Genomic DNA, 19746 nt, shown 5'->3' on the forward strand with positions numbered 1-19746 from the left:
ACCCTTACTGCTTGTGATCTTGGACAAGTTATTTAGCACCCCACCATGCCTCAGTTTCCTCATCAATTAAATGGGTATAATGATATATCTACCTAATGAGATTTTTTTGGCACTAAATGCAGGTGAAGTGCTTAGAGCAGCGCCAGGCATGCAGAGTCCATAACTGCTCTTATTAATATTGTTAATCTCATCTCATCTCTCTCCCACCTCCCTTTCATCTTCACCTTCCCACTCTCTGTCTCTTTTTGCACATGCTTGTACACAGAAACAAAGCAGGCTTGAGGGCCAGCATTATTTGGTAGTTAACCACAGTGTAATTAAACCACATGTTGGAAAGGTTTTTTTTCACCTCTTGGGAAGGCAGCGTTACTTTGGGGAAAGAGCACTGAACTAGATGGTCCACATCCCAGACTGTCTTCTAAGGTATCTGTGTCAAAAAGGAGCATTCCTTTGAGTGTGCTCATTTCTCTGTATACATTGTTTTAATAAACAGAATAGGTTTTTAGATGTATTGTGTTTAATTCCATGTAAGAATTCCAGCACTGCATTGTCTACCATCAGAGACCTGGAACCTTGAGGTACAGGGGAAAGCTTATTAAATAGGGGGTCAGGGAATTAGGTACTATACGCATGTTTTGGAGAGATCACAATTAATCTGGGCCTCATTACTGCATAAAATAAGGAGGCTGCGTCTGATGAACTAAAGCCTGAAAATTCAATGAATCTATTTTGAGATAGAGTAAAGACATTTAAAGTTAGCACTCTTGTTGACAGAAAGAAATGCTATATATATGCAATGGAATCTTACCCAGCCATGAGAAATCCTGCCATTTGCAATAAATGGATGGACCTTGAGGTCATTGTGCTAAGTGGAGTAACTCAGACAGAGAAAGACAAATGCGGTATAATAGCACTTATATGTGGAACCTAAAAAAGCAGAACTCATAGAAATAGAGAGTAGAATAGTTGTTGCCAGGAGCTGGAAAGTAAGGGAAATAGGGAGATGTTGGTCAAGGGCTATAAACTTCCAGTTGTAAGACGAATATGTTCTGGAGATCTCAGGTACAGCATGGTGATTGTGGCTCACAAGCTGTGGTACACAGTTGAGAGTTGCCCAGAGAGTACATCTGAAATGGTCCCATCACAAAAAAGCCGTGGTAATTATGCGATGTGATGGCAATATCAGCTAATGCTACGGTGGTAATCACTGTGCAATATATAAGTGCACTTGAAGCTTACACAATCTCATATGTCAATTGTGTTTCAATAAAACGAGGGGGGTGGAAGAGAAAGAAATGTACAAAATGAATATTCTTGTGAAGATGGGTAGTAAAGAAGTCAGGGAAAATAGGTGAGGCAATCTTGAAGACTGTCTGGTTTCTTTGCACCAGATCTTGAGAGCATGATGGACTTGAGTTATGCCCCAAAACAGGGAGCTCACCGACTTTTTTCCCTATTGCTGTAATATGAGAAGATGCTCTTGAAAATAATCTATGGATAACACCGATTTTAAAGAGCATTTAAACATAGTAGGTTTGGCCTGGGTTTTAAAGGAGCCAATGGGCACAGACTGCAGGAGGGGCTGGGAAGGTAGAGAGTATCTCTCAATGGCTACCACACCAGAAACTGTGAGGAAGGGGAGAAAAGGCAACTGACTAGGATGAACTCTGATATTTCCAATCTTCATTAGAAATGGCAGAGATGAGGGGTGCCTAGGTAGCTTGGTCAGTTAAGCATCTTACTCTTGATTTTGGCTCAAGTCATGATCTCAGCGTCCTGAGATCCAGCCCCACATGGGGCACTGCGCTCAGCAGGGCATCTGTTTGGGATTCTCTCTCTCCCTCTGCCCCTCCCCCTGCTTGTGCTCTCCCTCTCTCTCTCTCTCTGAAATAAAATAAATAAATAAAGCTTAAAAAAAAAAGGAAATGGCAAAGATGATAGTGGGAAGGTGAGGAGAAAACCTTGACAGATCACCTCAATGTTAACGTGAGATTTTGAAATCTAGATTAGGGCCCCTGCGGGGTCCTAAACAAGAGTGAAAACAGTATGTAGCTCTGTGTGAAGAGTTTTTAGATTCTTAACTGAACTTTTATCTTGAAATGAAATTGTTTATTGTAATTTAAATATATGCGAGTAAGAGTCACAGAATGTATTTCTAAGAGCACTTATATTTGGAATAAGCATCATCTCTACTTTATTTGAGATAACTTTTTAAAAATTTTTTAGATGCCAACTGGTAATTCATATTCCCCTAACAATTCTTATTTTTTAAAAATCAGGCCCTGTTGATATAAAATGGAGGGTTTTTCATTGTTTTGTGATGTTACCAGTTGCACGAGGGATAAATATAGAACACAGAGATTAAGTAGGAAAGAAATAGTAAAATGAATCGTGCTCACCAAGTCCTGGGTGTTCTGCGTGAGCTGTGGAGTCAGACCTTCACACAGCTCACACAGACAGGCCAAGAATTAAGGACAAATCTAAATGCCACAGAGGTGACAAGATGGGAAGGGTAATGCTTCCTATTTGTTAATGCAGCTTTACTGGTCACAGAGGATTGAGTATGTGCAGACTATTACACACTTGAATTTCCTAGGAAATCAGATCTTCACAGATAGAAAGATGCTTATGCTTCTATTAGCAAATAAGAATTAACAAAAATGATAAAAGCAATCAATCAAAGTACCATCCTAGTTGTGGACATCACAAAAATGTGGAAACAGCTTAGCCAATATGGCATAAAGAAATTCCAACAAAGGAAATGCAGTGCAGATCCCACTGAGAAGCAAAACCCCATCATGGGGGAGGCCCATTGTTGCAAGAACACAGATTTAAGCTCTGAAATATTCAAAAAATATAATTTAGTGGCTTTTGAAAATGCAGTTCAGAGGCTTTCTGTAATGTATTTTAATATACACTTGCTACTGTATTGTTTCCTCTTCTTGAGGGTAAAGACAACCAGTCTTCCATTTGTTATCTGATGTATTCAGAGTTTTCCAGTTTGCAGTTTTTGGTCAATAATAAATATTTTTGTCTAAATGTTGGACTTTCTCCTACAAAGATCAAACAATGATGTCTGATGTCTGAGTATTTTAGCTGTGGAATAACTGAACTGTTGTTAAGATAAAAAAACAGCAGCGCCTGGGTGGCTCAGTCTTAAGCGTCTGCCTTCGGCTCAGGTCATGATCCCAGCATTCTGGGATAGAGCCCCGCATCTGTCTCCCTGCTCAGCAGGAAGCCTGCTTCTCCCTCCCCCTGCTTGTGCTCCCTCTCTCGCTGGCTCTCTCTCTGTCAAATAAATAAATCTTAAAAAAAAAAAAAAACAGATAAAAAATAGCATGGGGGCACCCGGGTGGCTCAGTCGGTTAAGCGTCTGCCTTCATCTCAGGTCATAATCTCATGGTCCTGGGATCGAGCCCCATGTGGGGGCTCCCTGCTCGGTGGGGAGTCTGCTTCTCCCTCTGCCTCTGCCTCCTCCCGCTTCCACTCTCTCTTTCAAATAAATAAATTTTTAAAATAGCATGATAATAATTACAATTAATGAAGTTTATGAAGTCACAAATTTAAAAATTAAAGAATCAAAATAGCTTCTATATTTAGTGTAAGCCCTTATGGAGTTTCTACATTTATTCCTGTCCTGCTTCTCAGGATACGTTTCTCACTCATAGTCAGAGAAAATGTCTCTAAGTGCTTTTTTATGAAGGAAACATACTACGCGCTGGTATAACAGTAAGAAGTGAAATACTGATTCAGGGTTTACTGATGGATGAAATTAATTTAGAACAGAAATATAAATAGAAGCAGAATGGTTATGAGTGGATGAGACATCGCTGTCCACATGAGCTATGACGCAGCAGCTATTGCTTTGGGCATGGGTTCGCGTGAAGTCCTTCGAGGGCTGAGTTTATTGTTCCGGTTGTCTGTTGGCCAGAGCCTGCCGGCACTGCCCTCCGCTCCTTGTCTTCCTGAGAGCACACTGACCTGACTGATTACTTCATATCCAGCCCTCATTCTTGGAATGTTCCGTAGGGTAACCATGTTTGTAATCCCAATAGCACAGTGCAGCACGATGTTATTTCCTAGTTCATGGTTTTGCTAGCGCCACAAAAGACAGAGTGGTGATTTCAAGGACATGTTTGCTGATTTAGGTGGCAGTGGTTTCCACTAAGATGCTATCACCTCTGAACAAGGACACAGTTATTCCACCATCAGAGCTGCCCATCACGAACTGAGTCTAAAGATAGCTTTCACTGATGGGCATCTGTAACCTTTGGCCTTTTTCACATCACACGAGCTAAAAACTCTAACTCCTTACATTAGGAGGTTAAGAGTTCCAATTAAGTCTTCTGTTACCAGTACATTTGAAAGCCTATCATTTGGATGCCTTCCTTTTTCTTTCCTGTGACTTCTCTAAAGAGAAGAATGAAAGGAAACAATATGACCCACAAACACTCTGGATTATGGGGACATGATGTTTTTGTAATAGTTTTATTCTACCAAGTGTAAAAGTAGGGATTGGAGACCCTGCCAATGCTAAGTCTGTTTGCTGCTTTGTGTTTCTAGATGACGAAGAATGGCACAGTAGAATCTGAGGAAGCTAGCACTCTCACCGTGGATGACATTTCCGATGATGATATTGATTTAGACAACACAGAGGTAGACGAGTACTTCTTTCTACAACCCCTGCCGACAAAAAAAAGAAGAGCACTGCTGCGGGCGTCCGGGGTGAAAAAGATTGATGTGGAAGAAAAGCACGAGCTCCGCGCCATCCGCCTGTCGAGAGAGGACTGTGGCTGCGACTGCCGAGTGTTCTGTGATCCAGAAACGTGTACCTGCAGCCTGGCAGGCATTAAGTGTCAGGTAAGGACCTGGATTTCAAGGACTCCAAAGAGGAGACCTCATATATCACCCCACATGTGACAGAGAAAGAAGTTTCTCCCACACAGGAAGAAACTTTACAGTAAGGCAAGACCTATGGTTCAAGAAAAGAGAAATATGAAGTCCAGGACATGTCTGGGTATACCTAATAGGCTGTTACATATAAAATATTATGTGAGAGGCAACCCTAGCTGTAGCTTAGTCCATCAGAATTATTTCCTCTTGGATCCATTTATTGTACCAGCTTATTGTGGGTTTTTACAAGCACTCAGAGAGATCGTGACATCTCTGACATAGGAGTTTGTGTTTTCTGATCCATCTACGGGTTACAAAATGATGATAGGCTAGAGGTGGCACACACTGGTGGGAAAATGACAAGACTGGAACTTAAGAAAATGGAGTTCTACTCCTGGCTCTGCTTTCTGCCAGCTGTGTGAAATTGGCAAGTCAGGTAAGCTTTCTGGGCTCAGTTTCCTTATCTCAAAAATGAAAGGGCTGGACTGGATCGGCAGTTGGCAAACTGTGGTTCGAGGGACAAATCTGGCCTGCCACCTGTTTCTGTAAATAACATTTTAGCAAAGCCCAGACATTCTGCGTCTCTCTGTTTGTCTGTTTTCGTGTCGTCTATGACTGCTGTCATGCTTTTACAGCAGCAATGAGTATTTGCCAGAAACGCCGTAGGGCCCACAGAGCCTAAAATATTTCTTCTTTGGCCCTTTACCAAAAAAAAAAAAAAAAAGAAAGGAAAAGGAAAGAAAGGAAGAGTTTACCAACCTCGGGGCTAGATGATCCTCAAGTCCCCATACATCTGTATGATTTATGCTCCATGATTAGTAGGGTGTTATTATTTTATGAGAAAACTTGCCTTTTTTAATAAGGACAGCCACTCAGGCAGGCCAAAAGAAGATAGTTCTCATCTGCTAAACAGTTGCTTAAGTGGATTAATAGAGAAGGGATCCATGAGTAAGAAAAGAGTGATAGATCTGGCTCTGCCCTCTGCCACTGCGTTTTACTGAAAGCAGGATGACTGCTGGAGTCTGCTTCTCCTCTGTGGCAGAGAAAACGCCCTGCACCTGGATAAGGTGGCAAGCAGGGTAAGTTCTTTCCTGGTGCCCGTGCTCTGCTCTGCATACAGGTTAATTGGTAGCAATTAGCAAATGTCTTAGGAGTGCCCTTGGATTGCCGAGAATTCCTCCTATTATCACCTGAGTGACGAGGTGAGTCCCATGACGCTTGATGAACCCAAACACCCTAGAGCCCAATCGCTCTAATTCTGGGGTATTGATGACATGAACGTCCCTTTCCCTCAAGAAGCTTATAGTCTCCTGGAGTGAGGAGGGGCAGGGGAGAGCCAGGATCTAAATGCATGGGTCCCCCACCCAGAGTCATAAATGCTCACAACTGTCCCAGCCCTGCAGGACACATACATGCACCATAGACCAGGGACCCAAACAAATGAGAAGAAAAACCAACAAGAACGAACTATCAGGCTGCATGAGACTAAATGCTGTCAATCTGGCCATGTCAGACAGAAAAGTTCATTTTATAATAAGCCAAGAAGAGGGGGATGGCTAGTATGGAAAATGTCATCTAATTCAGATTAAAAATAGCAGGTAAGGATAGCAGCAGTAAGTTTGTGTCATTTAAAATTGGGCATGTGAGCTTGCTTGCAGTGGAAGTGCAGGGAGCCTGGGGAAAGGAGCGGCTTTGAAAAGATGGGTGCGAAAGTAATAGGCCAGAGAGAGGGGGGCAGGGAAGGGAGAATGGAGAAAGAAGAAAGCATGGGGAGGGGTCAATGAACTAAAATGCCACACTTACAGCTGTGACTCATTTTTATTTTGAATACAGGTTTTAAACCCAGGTTTGACTCTTAACGTTTGAAGTCTTCACTTCCCCCTCTTCATTTCTTCGCAGTGTGCTTGTCATTTGTTCTGGCGAAAGTGGGATGAAGTGATCCCAGATTCAAAGGGGTTGCGGAGAGGTGCTGGATTTTTCTTTGGTCTGTAAGAGTTCCACGGGGCTAATCTGTGTTCTTCCTTCCAAGGTGGATCGAATGTCTTTCCCATGTGGCTGCACTAAAGAAGGCTGTAGTAACACAGCAGGTAGAATCGAATTTAATCCGATCCGTGTTCGGACTCACTTTTTGCACACAATAATGAAACTTGAACTGGAGAAAAACCGAGAGCAGCAAATCCCCACGCTGAACGGCTGCCACGGGGAGATAAGCGCTCACAGTAGCTCCATGGGCCCCGTGGCGCACTCCGTGGAGTATTCCATCGCAGACAATTTCGAGATTGAGACCGAGCCGCAGGCCGCCGTGCTGCACCTGCAGTCGGCCGAGGAACTAGACTGCCAAGGAGACGAGGAGGAGGAGGAGGAGGACGGCAGCAGCTTCTGCAGTGGAGTCACGGATTCCAGCACGCAGAGCCTGGCGCCTAGTGAGTCAGATGAGGAGGAGGAAGAGGAGGAGGAGGAGGAAGAGGAGGAGGAGGACGACGACGACGAGGACGAGAAAGGGGACAGCTTCGTGGAAGGGTTGGGGACCCATGCAGAAGTCGTCCCTCTCCCTTCCGTCCTCTGTTACTCCGACGGCTCGGCCGTCCACGAGAGCCACGCGAAAAACGCTTCTTTTTACGCCAACTCTTCAACTCTGTATTACCAAATCGACAGCCACATTCCAGGAACGCCTACCCAGATCTCTGAGAGCTATTCCGAACGAGATCCTGTGAAGAACGGTACCCTCTCGCTGGTGCCTTACACCATGACCCCGGAGCAGTTCGTTGACTATGCCCGCCAAGCCGAAGAGGCCTACGGCGCCTCCCACTACCCAGCTGCCAACCCCTCTGTCATCGTCTGCTGCTCCTCTGCGGAAAATGACAGCGGTGTGCCCTGCAACAGCTTATACTCCGAACACAGGTCCAATCATCCCCAAGTGGAATTCCACTCATACTTGAAAGGCCCCTCCCAGGAAGGGTTTGTCTCCACGTTGAATGGTGACAGTCACATTTCAGAGCACCCGGCGGAAGATTCTTTGAGTCTGGCAGAAAAGAGCAGATTGCACGAAGAGTGCATCAAATCACCCGTGGTTGAGACCGTCCCCGTTTAGTAGCTGAAGTTCTTCTAGGACCAACTGTTCTCGTATTTAAAGCACTGTCTTTAATTGGATTTCCTGGGCCCATGGTGGTTTAAACTGAGGACCAAGCAACCCCAGACTGTGGTGAATCTTCCAGACTGTATTTTGTTTTCTCCTTTCTAGCTACGTGACTGTGGCATTGCACAAATACAGTCTCTATGAGGATTTTAAAAGATTTCAGACTGTTTTGATAGAAAAATGCTAATTTTAAAAAAAGCCTATCTCACAGTTGCCTACCTGTCAAACTGTGTGAAACCTGCCAAGCTGTGTAGATCAGAGCTCCAAGTTTTGGATTATCGGGCCTGTGCAAGATTGTTAGCTAAGACTGGGAAATAATAAGATTTAGAGTCCTAATTTTCAATAAATCTGAAGATGATGGTGACTTTTTAATGTAAAAGTAATTATTGTAAGAAAAGATTTAATCGCTCCATGTGTATTTTATTTATGGTAGTTAGAAGTCATGTTTTGATGAAAACGAACAGCAGCATGTTCCTTTAAGCTGAAGATGCATAGTTAGCACCACCGAGCATGCCCACACGGATCGCATCTGGAATCCACTCACGTTTTTATGATCATGACTGATCAGATTTGCAAATACTTTCTTAAGGGTGAAATAGGCCTATTTTTGCTATTTTGGACAAATAAATGAGTCTATATGTGCAGGTCCTTACACAGTTTTCTCTAAAGTTAAGAGTTAGGACAATCCTCTGGTGAGGGTCTAGTCATTGCCCTCCCTCAGTTGACTCCAGAGATGGAGGTAGAAGGAATTGCCTTTCTTTTTTAAACAGCATCATCTTGGTTCTTAGCTTGGACAGCACCTTTAAACTCTACTCCCCTACATCCAAATGCACTTTAGTGCCCCTTCATGGTACCTTGTGAGGGGTGGGCACTGAGAACTCTCTGAGATGAAAAATTTAAAAAAAAAATTTTTTTTAATCTGCAACTATTATAAGGTTCATATAATTAATATAGAGGAATCATCCAATGATACTTTATGAAGGAAAAATGACCTATTTTCCTTCGCCACTCTGAAGACCTAACTCGGTAAAAGCAGAGGAGGCAGAGGAAACCGGAAGAAACACATCCTCAGCAACCAGCCTTTTCTACAGCGTGATCAATCCATCTCGACAAAATGAGTATATAAGGAGATTTCCTTTTAGTGACTAGCTGATTGAAGGGGGGGCCTCTACCCAAATACTCAACTAGGCCTTACTTTTCTGAAGCGTTTTGATTTCTCTTGCCTGGGACAATTAGCAGAACAGTCCAGAATGCATTGAATACTTTCTAATTACCTCACGTTCTCTTATTAAAGGGGACAGATAGAAATTAAAACATGCACTCCCCACCTTTAGGTTATCTGCACTTGGTTCGTCGGAGGACTTCTAAGATCCCGTTTTCCTGTACATTAATTTAGGTACCTAACTAGTGTGTTCCACCTTTTTTCCCCCAATGCAATATGACTATGCTAAGTCTGTTTCATATTTTTGACCTTCCGTTGTTCTATCATTTCACATTTTATGCCTCTTTGAAATGTGGACATGCCTTGCTATTCAGTGACTGCATCGCTAATTTTTATGTCTTTTAGACTTAGGTGTTTAGAAATATGGATATAAATATATTGTAGATCTCAGTTCCTTAAAAAAAATATACTATTTTATTTCAGTGAACTTAAAAATGTTTGATCTCGAGAAAGTCCTCCAGTGGAAAAGTCTCTACTCAAACTTGATTTGGGGAACACATGTTTACTTGGCAGTTGGTTCCTGCCCTATCTCTACCCCTCCAGGGGGCCAAATTTATAACCATTAATGTTAATATTAAAGGAGCTTTGGGTTTGTCCTTATGGAAGTAGCAGTGATGAGGGCAGGGATGTGACTCTTGAAGGATAAGCCCTTTGGGTTAATCAGATAGGGGTTTTGCTCAAATCTCTGTAGTATATCTCCCGTTGTCTACAAAGCTACACTTTCTAGTGCTTGATTTTCAAAATTGTTTCCCTTACCAATACAATCGAAAGAGCACAGGCCCAAAGAAAAATGACAAGAGGCTACTGTTCCTTCATTTAGACATGTGAAAAAAATCACATGTGCCCTATTTGCTGGACCACTACAAGCCCTTGAAGTATTTACTCGTGAAGCAGTCAGCATAATTCTTGGAAGCCAGACTGTGGCAGAGGGGGGCAGAAGCGACTCTGGCTGGGGCAAAGTTGAAGGGTAGAATGTCAGTCCAGTTTCTGAAAGGATAGATATTTAATTTGGTCCAGCTTTATATTCATAAGAAGGTTGAAGCCTACTTGTTTGTTCAGCTAGGTCTCTGTTTTGTAGCTTCATTTCCAAAAGGATGCTTAGCCTAGAAACAGGCAAACAAAAAAATCAGAGCCTTTTCCCCTATCTGTCCAATTGGGGTTGAAAGTCACTGTGCACAGAAGGATTAACCTTCCAAGCATAAATTCCATTCCAAATTTTCATGTATATAACCTAACTCCTAAACGTCTCCCATAAACTACATACACAACTTACCTATTAAAACACTCCCATCACACACACACACACACACACACACACACACACTGTATACCACACCCTGGAGAATGACAGATTTTAGGCAATGGCCAATAAAAAATACTGTATTTTTCCCCACCCTAGGATTTGATGGGGTTTTATGATCAAAAAAGAAAGTCTAGAAAAGGGGTTAATGTGTAAAGCTATAGTTTGAAAATGTTGGGTCAAAGTTGCAAATAATATTAATGATGGATTCATTTCATTGTTATTTCTTTTCCCAAAAACACTGAGAGAGCACAGTGTTCCATCTGACTTTTTTTCCGTTAATAGCCCTTCTATTCAACAAAAACTGCCCACATGCCAGGAGAGAGCTACAGTTTTTCTAAGCTTTTTAAAATGGGGATCAAGCGAGATGCAGCCAGTTGGGATACTTAAGATCTTTATATTGAGACAGAGTGACGCCGGACCTGCAGCTGTTGTATTGCCCCCATAGTTTATCTAACCAAATTATTGTCTTTTTCTGACACAGGGCTTTTTAGTCATTCACTGCCAATGGCAAAGCTTCGTGCTTTGGTCCCTGTTGTTTTAGCACCGGCCCTATACTTTTTATTGGGACTTAATTCCCAGTTATAATCCAGACCAGATTGATTTGCAAGTCAAGTGGCTGGAGCAGCTTGCCCTTCCTTTGTCATTCTAGGTTTCCTTTGGGAGAAAGAAGTCAACGAAAGAGATTTACTTAAGTTATCCCCCCCATTGTTTAATCATTGATTATTAAGACATAGGTAAAACTTGTTCGACTCATGTCTTTTGTTAGCTGAATAATATAGTTACTTTTTAAAAGTCAATCTTTGTGATGAAACTATATTTTCCCAGTGTACCAGCCACATATAAAATGTGAAATTAATATTATTCGAGTCATAAAATCATAATCATCTATAGTCCAGCAGTAACCCCCAGCCCCCGCAAAACAAAAACAAAAACAAACCACTATGAATTATAGAAACACTGGCCACAAAATAATCAAGAAGCAAAGAGATTATAAGTGATTATGTCCTTTATATTTTTACACTCAAACAGATGACGTTTCGGCAAAATTCTGGTTTGGTATATCATTAAACAGGGAAATAGATCATGATTTATTTCCTATAAATTGATAGATCATTGGTTCTCTGACTAAACTTATTTTTTTAAGATTTTTTTTATTTTTATTTATTTGACAGAGATAGAGACAGCCAGCGAGAGAGGGAACACAAGCAGGGGGAGTGGGAGAGGAAGAAGCAGGCTCCTAGCGGAGGAGCCTGATGTGGGGCTCGATCCCATAGCGCCGGGATCACGCCCTGAGCCGAAGGCAGACGCTTAACCGCTGTGCCACCCAGGCGCCCCTCTGACTAAACTTCTGATATTGTACAAGTTTATAATTCTTTGGTCTTGATATTTAGAATTTACTAAGTATCAGCTCTATCAACAAATATTTATAGAGCACCTACTCTGTTAGAGGAGGTTTTCTAAGTGGTAAAAAGAGGACATAAAACACTACACTCTCTAAGGAATTATAAGGGATTCTAAGGGAGGAGCAGCATGAAATAATCAAGACTCACTGTTAATTCTTTTAACTGGTGATTTTATATTATGATTTTAGAAAAAGCGACATCAATTCTTGTCTCATTACATGCAAACTGTAACTCAAAGGATACTTCTTTTCCCTAAATTAACGGAATTCACTGGATGCTCTTTTTTTCCTCTACCCCCTATCCAAAATTTCTGAATTAAATCTAGACTCAGCTAGGGGAACTGAATCGAATGAAAAAGATTTTTGGCTAATTGCTTCTTCAGTGTTAGATCTATACAAGTGATGCTAAATTTATACTAGCAAACTCCTACCAGATAGTTTCCAAAGCTGGTTGACTCATATAAACCAGGAAACATTTCAGGAAAACTTTGAAACAATGATGTGGAACATAATCACTCTTACATCTATTTATAAACAAACAGCCTAGAAATTTAGCAAAACCATAGTTCCAAGTTCCAAAGGCATTGCCTTGTAGCCTGTAGAAAACAGAAGTCATTCGGGCCACCTCACTTTTCGCTGGGGTTATAAAACCATCAAACGAGCAAGTGGAAAATGGACATTCTCAGAAGTCAGATAGAGACTGCTTTTGTAAAAGGTGCCACAAAGCCTTCCACTTCTCCAAATACGACTTCACCTTCCTCTTTAAAAATGGCATCTGCTCCTTAATCCCTCGCAGAAAGTTTGGAGTGTTATTACTGTAGCCAGTGTACAAAATACCAAATTTAAGCGGGAAGTACTTTCTTTCAAAGGCAAGATTGGAGTGTAAACCAGAACTATCTGTATATCCTTACCACAACCAACACGGGAAGTTTAAAGCCTTAATCGCTCTCCGTTCTAATACAAATTTGCAACTTCTGATTATATTATTCTGAGATCTGCTAACTTGTGCTCAAGTAACTTAAATGCCTAAGCCACATGCCACAGCTTCACACAAATAGCACAGTCCAACAGATGTTTTCTGTCGCATTAAAGAATTTAATTGACTTAATTTAACTGAATATCAGCAATTGAAAAAGCCCACTAAAATTATGGAGGTGACAGGGTGGGGTGAGGACGGAATCTAAGCGTAATAAGTGGTAGTGTCTCCTGGGAACCGTAACGTTTCAGCAGAGCTGAACAACTAGAATTTTCACCGGAAAAACTAGATTCACAAATGGCAGCCCGAAACCTAGAAGGGGCAGTGACAATGTCGAAACTTGGAGCCCAGTTGGTGTTCACATCTGCTGCCCACCATGCACATCGATTATGTCTTCCTCTCTAAAAATCATCTGATGCTTGGCTTTAAAAAATAAAAAAACACGGAGCTCCAACATGCTAAAGAAACTATTTTTAAGATTTAGACATATTTTATATTAAAGTGACTGACAGACTATTGTCAAAAGTGATGAATACAGAAATAAAAGAGCTCTTTAATATTTTACCTGTCAAATCTGCATATTTAATGTGACTTTTTAATATAGTCACTTCTAAGTTTTACTTCAACTCCTCTCAGCTTTCAAACTTGACCATGCGACCCACTTCCAACCAATCAATGCAGGTGGGGTTTTTTGTTTATTTTCTTTCTTAGAAATTCAAACTCAAAGCTTGATATGACCTGGGTTGTACCTGGTGAGTGGTCCTGTGTTTAGTCTAACTTTGGGCTGTCTGGAGAGTAAATGGAATACCTTGGGTTTTGCTGTCTGACAGTAGTAATTCAGACAGAATTATTGGAAGCAGGAAGGTGAATACAACCAAATTCAAAGCCTACACCAGTTCATTCTCTATATGCAATTATTGTAATCTAATTAATACACAGCCTGGAATTTTAGTAAATACAGGTATGTGTTACATTCATGGAAAATGAAGTAATTTCAAAGGTTTAAGTCATATTGTTGACTACTTTCTTTCACTTGTGATAAATATATCACTATACAGGGTAATTGCTTCTTAGTTGCTACTTTACACTTGCTTATAATTCAAGAAAAGTCAATTCAAGTGTGTCATTTTATTTCATCTCGTAAGTTTCCGGCAGAGCTCAAGTTTCAAGAAATATGATAGAATTTATTTTGGACAATATTTGCATTTAATGTGCTGATGATGACATTCCTTTCTTCACATTACTCATTACCATGGTGATAATCAAATCAGTTCAGTAACTCTCATTTTAGTGACATGTATGAGGCCATTTCAATATTTTAAGATAATGTATGTTGATTCGACGGATTTAGAAAAAGAAATTTATGGTAGAAATTAGCCTTGCCTTTGTCTACGTGAATTTATGTGGCCTGATTGAATGGTTTCAGTGGTAATTTTGGAATAACTGTTTTGTTAGATATGCCTTTCTTTCTACTTTTGCTTTCTTCTAATATTTTTATCTGGCTTGGGGGTATCTTAAAAGTTATTTATCGATGAATATTTGGAAGGACATTGACTTAGAAAATATCTCTTTAAAAAGTATCTAGGCACTTCTATCACCAGAGATCTTTATCAAGTCTTATGGCCACGCTATGTAAGACCAGAAACCCCCTCATCAGGGATGTGTCTTCCAAATATGGTTTTGCTGTTTTCTCTACATAAGAAACCTATTAAAAATTACATAAGAATTTTAAACTTTGTAACATAATTTATCCAGTTTTATTTTGCTTCTCCTTTTTATGTTGGTCAGCAAGCTTTTCCCCTTAGCCATAAAGAAAGCCCCCCATCTCTAAAACAAATTCAAAGGAATTTGAAATTTTACTTATTTATTTTTTGAAATTTTATTTAAATATAAAAGAAAGGAAGGAAGTAAATAAAATCAAAATCTGAATTCCCCTAAGGTGGAAAAACCTAAATATCTAAGCCTAAGAAATAAATTGCCAGAGGTTATTGTTTTTTTAATTAAGTGTTGATCCTTGGATGCTTTAATGATACCCAAATAATATCTGAACTTGATAGACTTTAAATTTTAGTAGTTGGCACAGTCATTTCCTTTGTACCATAATTAAATAGGGTCCCCTGCCAAAGGTTACGCTCTGAATCGTGATTCATTAGGCGCTAGTCATGCCAAACGAGTATCTTAGACTAGTTTAATCTTTTCACGGATACTCACAATGGCCAACTGTGTGTGAATAATGAAAAGTTTGAGATTCTTGTGTATTCTTCAAATTTTATAGTCCCGAGACTAGAGATCTCCAGAGGTCATCCGCCTCATCCATCTCTCTCCGGGGAAGACTGTCATTCAGGCATGCCCAACAGGATAGATACCCATCTATTCTTAACATCTCTAGGGAAAGCTGTTTCCTTGGCAACACAATCCAGTTCTGTTAGGTTTTTCTCACAATAAGAAAATATCTTGGCCAGTCTTTGTGGGCTAGGCACCTGGCAACAGTTGTGGTGATTTGGGCCATTGTCCTGACAGACTCGAAGGACATTGGGTTTCCCCTTACTTTGATGATTATTGTATTTGATGACTCCATACGTCTCCTAAGAAATCAGATTTTTAAAAAATAAAGATGTGAGTATTGAGACCACGTTCAATAACATAACCTGCTTTCAACAAATATGACAGTAGTTTTGTTTTTTTTTCTTTTTCATTTGTGTTCACCAATGCTGTAATGTCAGGAGGTAATGTCAAGAAAGGTGACTGTTTCAGATCCCCAGTGACAGACATCAGAGTTAGGATCAAGTGACGACTTGCTCAATTTTCTGAGAAGTTGCAATGACATCAAGTGAGCATTTTCTACCTTCTTGCTTCTAAATAAGTACTTTCTCGTGAATCTTTCTTTACCCTAAAATGACAAATGAGAATCTCAAGCTTTTCCACTCCTTCTGGGGGAAGATGTGACTAGTTTTGGAGAGTCTGCTGTGGAATTAAATGACTCCGGAGAATTACTCAGCCACCATTTGATCCCAGCCTTTGTCCCCGTGTTATTTAAACAATGGCTGCCTGCCTTCTCAGGGATCAGCAGAATGATTTAAAAATTTGTCATCTTGACAAGGCCTGAAATCAAAGGGAGGAGTCTGGGAGGATGGTGATTTTTTTTTTTTCCTGATTACATCACTTGACCCAAGCACCCCCTGCAGCTTTCAGAGCATTTTCTGTTTGCTCAGAGTTGCTTCCAACTCAGAGTCAGAACCAACCAGAAGATGAGGAGCACTCCTGAAATCAAGATTTCCTTTCTCCATGGGATTTTTTCCCAATCTAGATACAGCTGCTTATCTCCCCAACTCGGATGCTCTTGTGAAATGACAGCCACATCGGTGTGGTTGTTCCCCACAAATAACACTAGGGGAAATAACCCTTTTTGCTTTAAAAAAAAAAAAAGAAAGGTATAGAATGTTTATGTAAAGAATGTTGAATAATTTGGCCCATGTTTTAATTGACTCTAGACACCTCTATGGAAATAAGTCTGAGGCGTAGTTTGTGAAACATGTTTCAAAAGTGTTTGATGTAAAATAAATGCTAGACATTTACAGTACAGACATAGTTTAAAAAACGAAAAACCTGTAGATTACAAGTCTGTTCCTAAGAACCTCAGCCTTTATTGTGTCTTAGTAAAGTTGATCTGCTTTCATTTTAGTTTATTGCATTTCTGCTGTAATAGCCTCTTAAGATAGAACTATTAATACATATGTATTGGTTAATGCCTGTTAATGCAGAAAATGGCACTTTGTTATTTCAATGTGTTTCCCTCAATGTCACAGGGTATATCAATTTGATAGGAAAAGGTCATTTGACATTGGTCAAAAATGCATTTTCCCCATTTAGAATATAGATGTATAATTGGTTGCATAGACAAATGGCACCTTTTGCAGTATCTTTATCTTGATCATAGTCTTAGATGTCAACTGTGTCTCCACTTTCCAGCTGCCATAGAATTCGGAACATTTGCAAATTCTGGTGAAATCGAGTGAGCTGAATGTAATGGTAGATCAAAGAATCCAAAGGACTTGAGTGTTATCCTTCAGTCTATGTTGAACCATTCGGACATTGGGAATGGTCTTTACACAAGGGAAGTCTTTTGAGAGTGTTTTTTTTGTTTTGGTTTGGTTTGGGTTTTTTGTTTGTTTTTTGCTGACAAAAAAAGTAATTTAAAAACTCAGTGAGATAAACTCACTGTCACGTTTTTTGACATTGTGATCGGTTTTATCTCTTAGTTGATTTCTGCTATTACTTTTACTCAATTTCAACAGTATTTCAGTAGACATTTTCTTACTTTTATGTTCAATTTAATCGCTCAGAAAGGTTGAAAGGGAAGAAAGTCAAACAACAGTTCATACATACAGTCGCTTTACACTAAAACATCATATCGTGTGTCACACAGTTTCTAGATTGATTTCTCTTGTGTATAAGTTATAACATCAAAGATGCCAAAGGGTATATAAAATAAGCTACAATAATAGTCAACAGAACTTAACCTGGATCTTATGTTGTAATAATTTATTCATATTAGATGTAGTCTTCTGTATTTATATTTTCAGTATTTATTATGAATGACATGGAAATTCGTGTATTTATTGTGGCTTTTTATTGCAGTGTGTATATATATAAATCACAAATAAGCATTTTTAAGTCTTATCCTTAAGTTTCTTTTATTAGTGGCACTTGTATTATGCTGTACTTTTTATTATATATTGTACAATATCTTGTCCATTTGTTTGCAGCAGAGTAAAACCGGTTTCTAAGTTGTATCTACTGTTGCATTCTTTCGCGTTTTGTGTAAATCCTTTGTTCTTACATACTGAGCTGTCGCAAAACACCAAAACACACAGGAATACCTCCCTCTGTGTGACAGACAGAGTTTTGAAACGTTGTGTGAAACCAGTTCCTGTGAATGCCTTATTACATTATCATCTCAAAGAGGTGTTAACTTTGTTATGATTGATCCCTAAGTGGAGACGCTGCTAACATTTTTCTTCAACTATTCAACTCCTTCATCAAGCAATGACGTGTGAACAAATGTGAGGGCCAGAGAGGAATTCCCTATGCAAATGAAATTTGGGAAGATATTTTGATAAAGACAAATCCAATCTCTTGTTAGTAGTATCCTGTAAAACACCTGATTGGTAGTATTTTTGTTTTGCTTTGCTTAGAGCAGACTCTGTGTGATTTGGTGTTTAGAATATTTGTGTACACATAGTGCATATAAATGCTTACCTGTTTGGTAATGCTGAATTAAGTGACCTTTTGTTGGCAAAGAGAAAATGGATCCTTCCTCATCTCCTATTATATGCAAGTCACTGTCCTCAAACAATGGGTTTTCTTACTCTTGGACACTAGATTTATATTTTGGAAAGTGCAATCATAATACGTGATTGTGTGAACAACCTATAACTCAAATTCGGTCATGTTGCTCACTCACTTAAAATACCTTCTCTGATAGTCCTTCCTCACTGCCAACAAGATAAAATCCAAACTCTTTGGGGTGTCCCACGAGATCACCCAAGATCTGGGCACAACAAACATTTCCATCCTTTTCACTCATCAAGCTCTCTCTTTGCTTCGCACCTCCTCCTTTGCCCACGAGACAGACTGCTTAGACCTTGTCCACTGCTCCGTTTTTCACTGCCTCTGTTCAGCAGGCCCCTCTTGTCCAGAACACACACCCCACAACCCTGTCCTGACAGCACAATTCTAATAACCATCTGCTTGTTTTTCAAGAGAAAAATGTCTCTTCCTTTATGTTGCCTTTCTGATTCTCCTGAAACTGGATTACCCGCTATTTCATAGCCAGGGAGGACATTTCCCTTTACTTTCTGCTGCACTCACTTGTTTATGTACCTACTCCCTCTACAGGACTCCCTGAGAACAGAAAATGTGTCTCTACTCTCCACAGCCTCAGCATCCAGCTTAGAGCCTAGAACATAGTAGACTCATAAGATGCTTGCTGATACATTTGCAGTGAGATAACGAAGGGTGCACTTACAGGAAGTCAGATGAGGGACAGATGGCTGCCTGAAAGGAAGGAGAATTCAGATTCAAGGGGAGGGAGAGTTTCAGCTGGTAGGGGACATTCCATATTCCACTTTATGGATCAACTCGAGGAGAGCCTGAGGCAGGACCAAGTCATGCAGAGCAGAGGGACGTTGCTAAGAGCAGATGATTTACCCTCGGAACAAATGAGCAATCAGATGAGAATCAATTCAGATGCTGCAAAGCTCTGAGAGCTAGTCCAAAGAATCTGTCTTGTATCCTTAGGGAAAGAGGGAGATCCCCAAGACATCACGAATCAGAGTAGTTGCAGTACAGAGACGGTTTGGGAAGATGAGAATGCCAGAGTAAAAATCTTCTCTGTAGCCGTTGCAGTCGCTATTCTTTCAAATAATAATAATAATAATAATTGCTGAGGGCTTGCTCTGTTCAGAGCTCGGTGCTAGAGAATGAGGGCGCAGTGATGCACAAGACAGGCAGGGTCCCTCCAGACCAGTGAGGATAGGAGTCTGGGTGATTCTGGCAAAGAAAAGATCAGTTATTTGAGGAGAAAATGAGGAGTAGAATGGAGGGGACTGAGCATTTGAGAGGCCGGTGGTGCGGGCTGTTCTCCAGCAGAGGAGGCTGAGATGCAGCTTAGCTAGTTTTTTATTTGGGCTCAATACCCATGGAAGCCAACGGGAGGAAGCAGATCAGGAAGAGGGAGAAATCAAGCTCTGATGCAGACCTCACAGAGCCCCAACCAGCGCCCCCCCCACCCCGGGGGTGCTCCGGAGTAAAA

The 19746-nt window shown here is 40.5% G+C and overlaps 1 protein-coding gene across 4 annotated transcripts in view; it reads left to right on the plus strand.

Annotated features, from left to right (window-relative positions):
- Window positions 1-17733, plus strand: part of CSRNP3 (cysteine and serine rich nuclear protein 3) — a 193383-nt gene extending 175650 nt beyond the window's left edge. For all 4 annotated transcript variants that reach the window (XM_034654668.1, XM_019807662.2, XM_011234402.3 and 1 more), the window contains 2 exons: window positions 4564-4860; window positions 6923-17733. In XM_034654668.1, coding sequence (XP_034510559.1) covers window positions 4564-4860; window positions 6923-7984 — 1359 coding nt within the window. In that variant the 3' untranslated portion in view covers window positions 7985-17733. The remainder of the gene's footprint in view (window positions 1-4563; window positions 4861-6922) is intronic.
- Window positions 17734-19746: the final 2013 nt, after the last annotated feature.

Source organism: Ailuropoda melanoleuca, chromosome 2 (genome assembly GCF_002007445.2).
Source record: "Ailuropoda melanoleuca isolate Jingjing chromosome 2, ASM200744v2, whole genome shotgun sequence".
Classification (NCBI taxonomy): domain Eukaryota; kingdom Metazoa; phylum Chordata; class Mammalia; order Carnivora; family Ursidae; genus Ailuropoda; species Ailuropoda melanoleuca.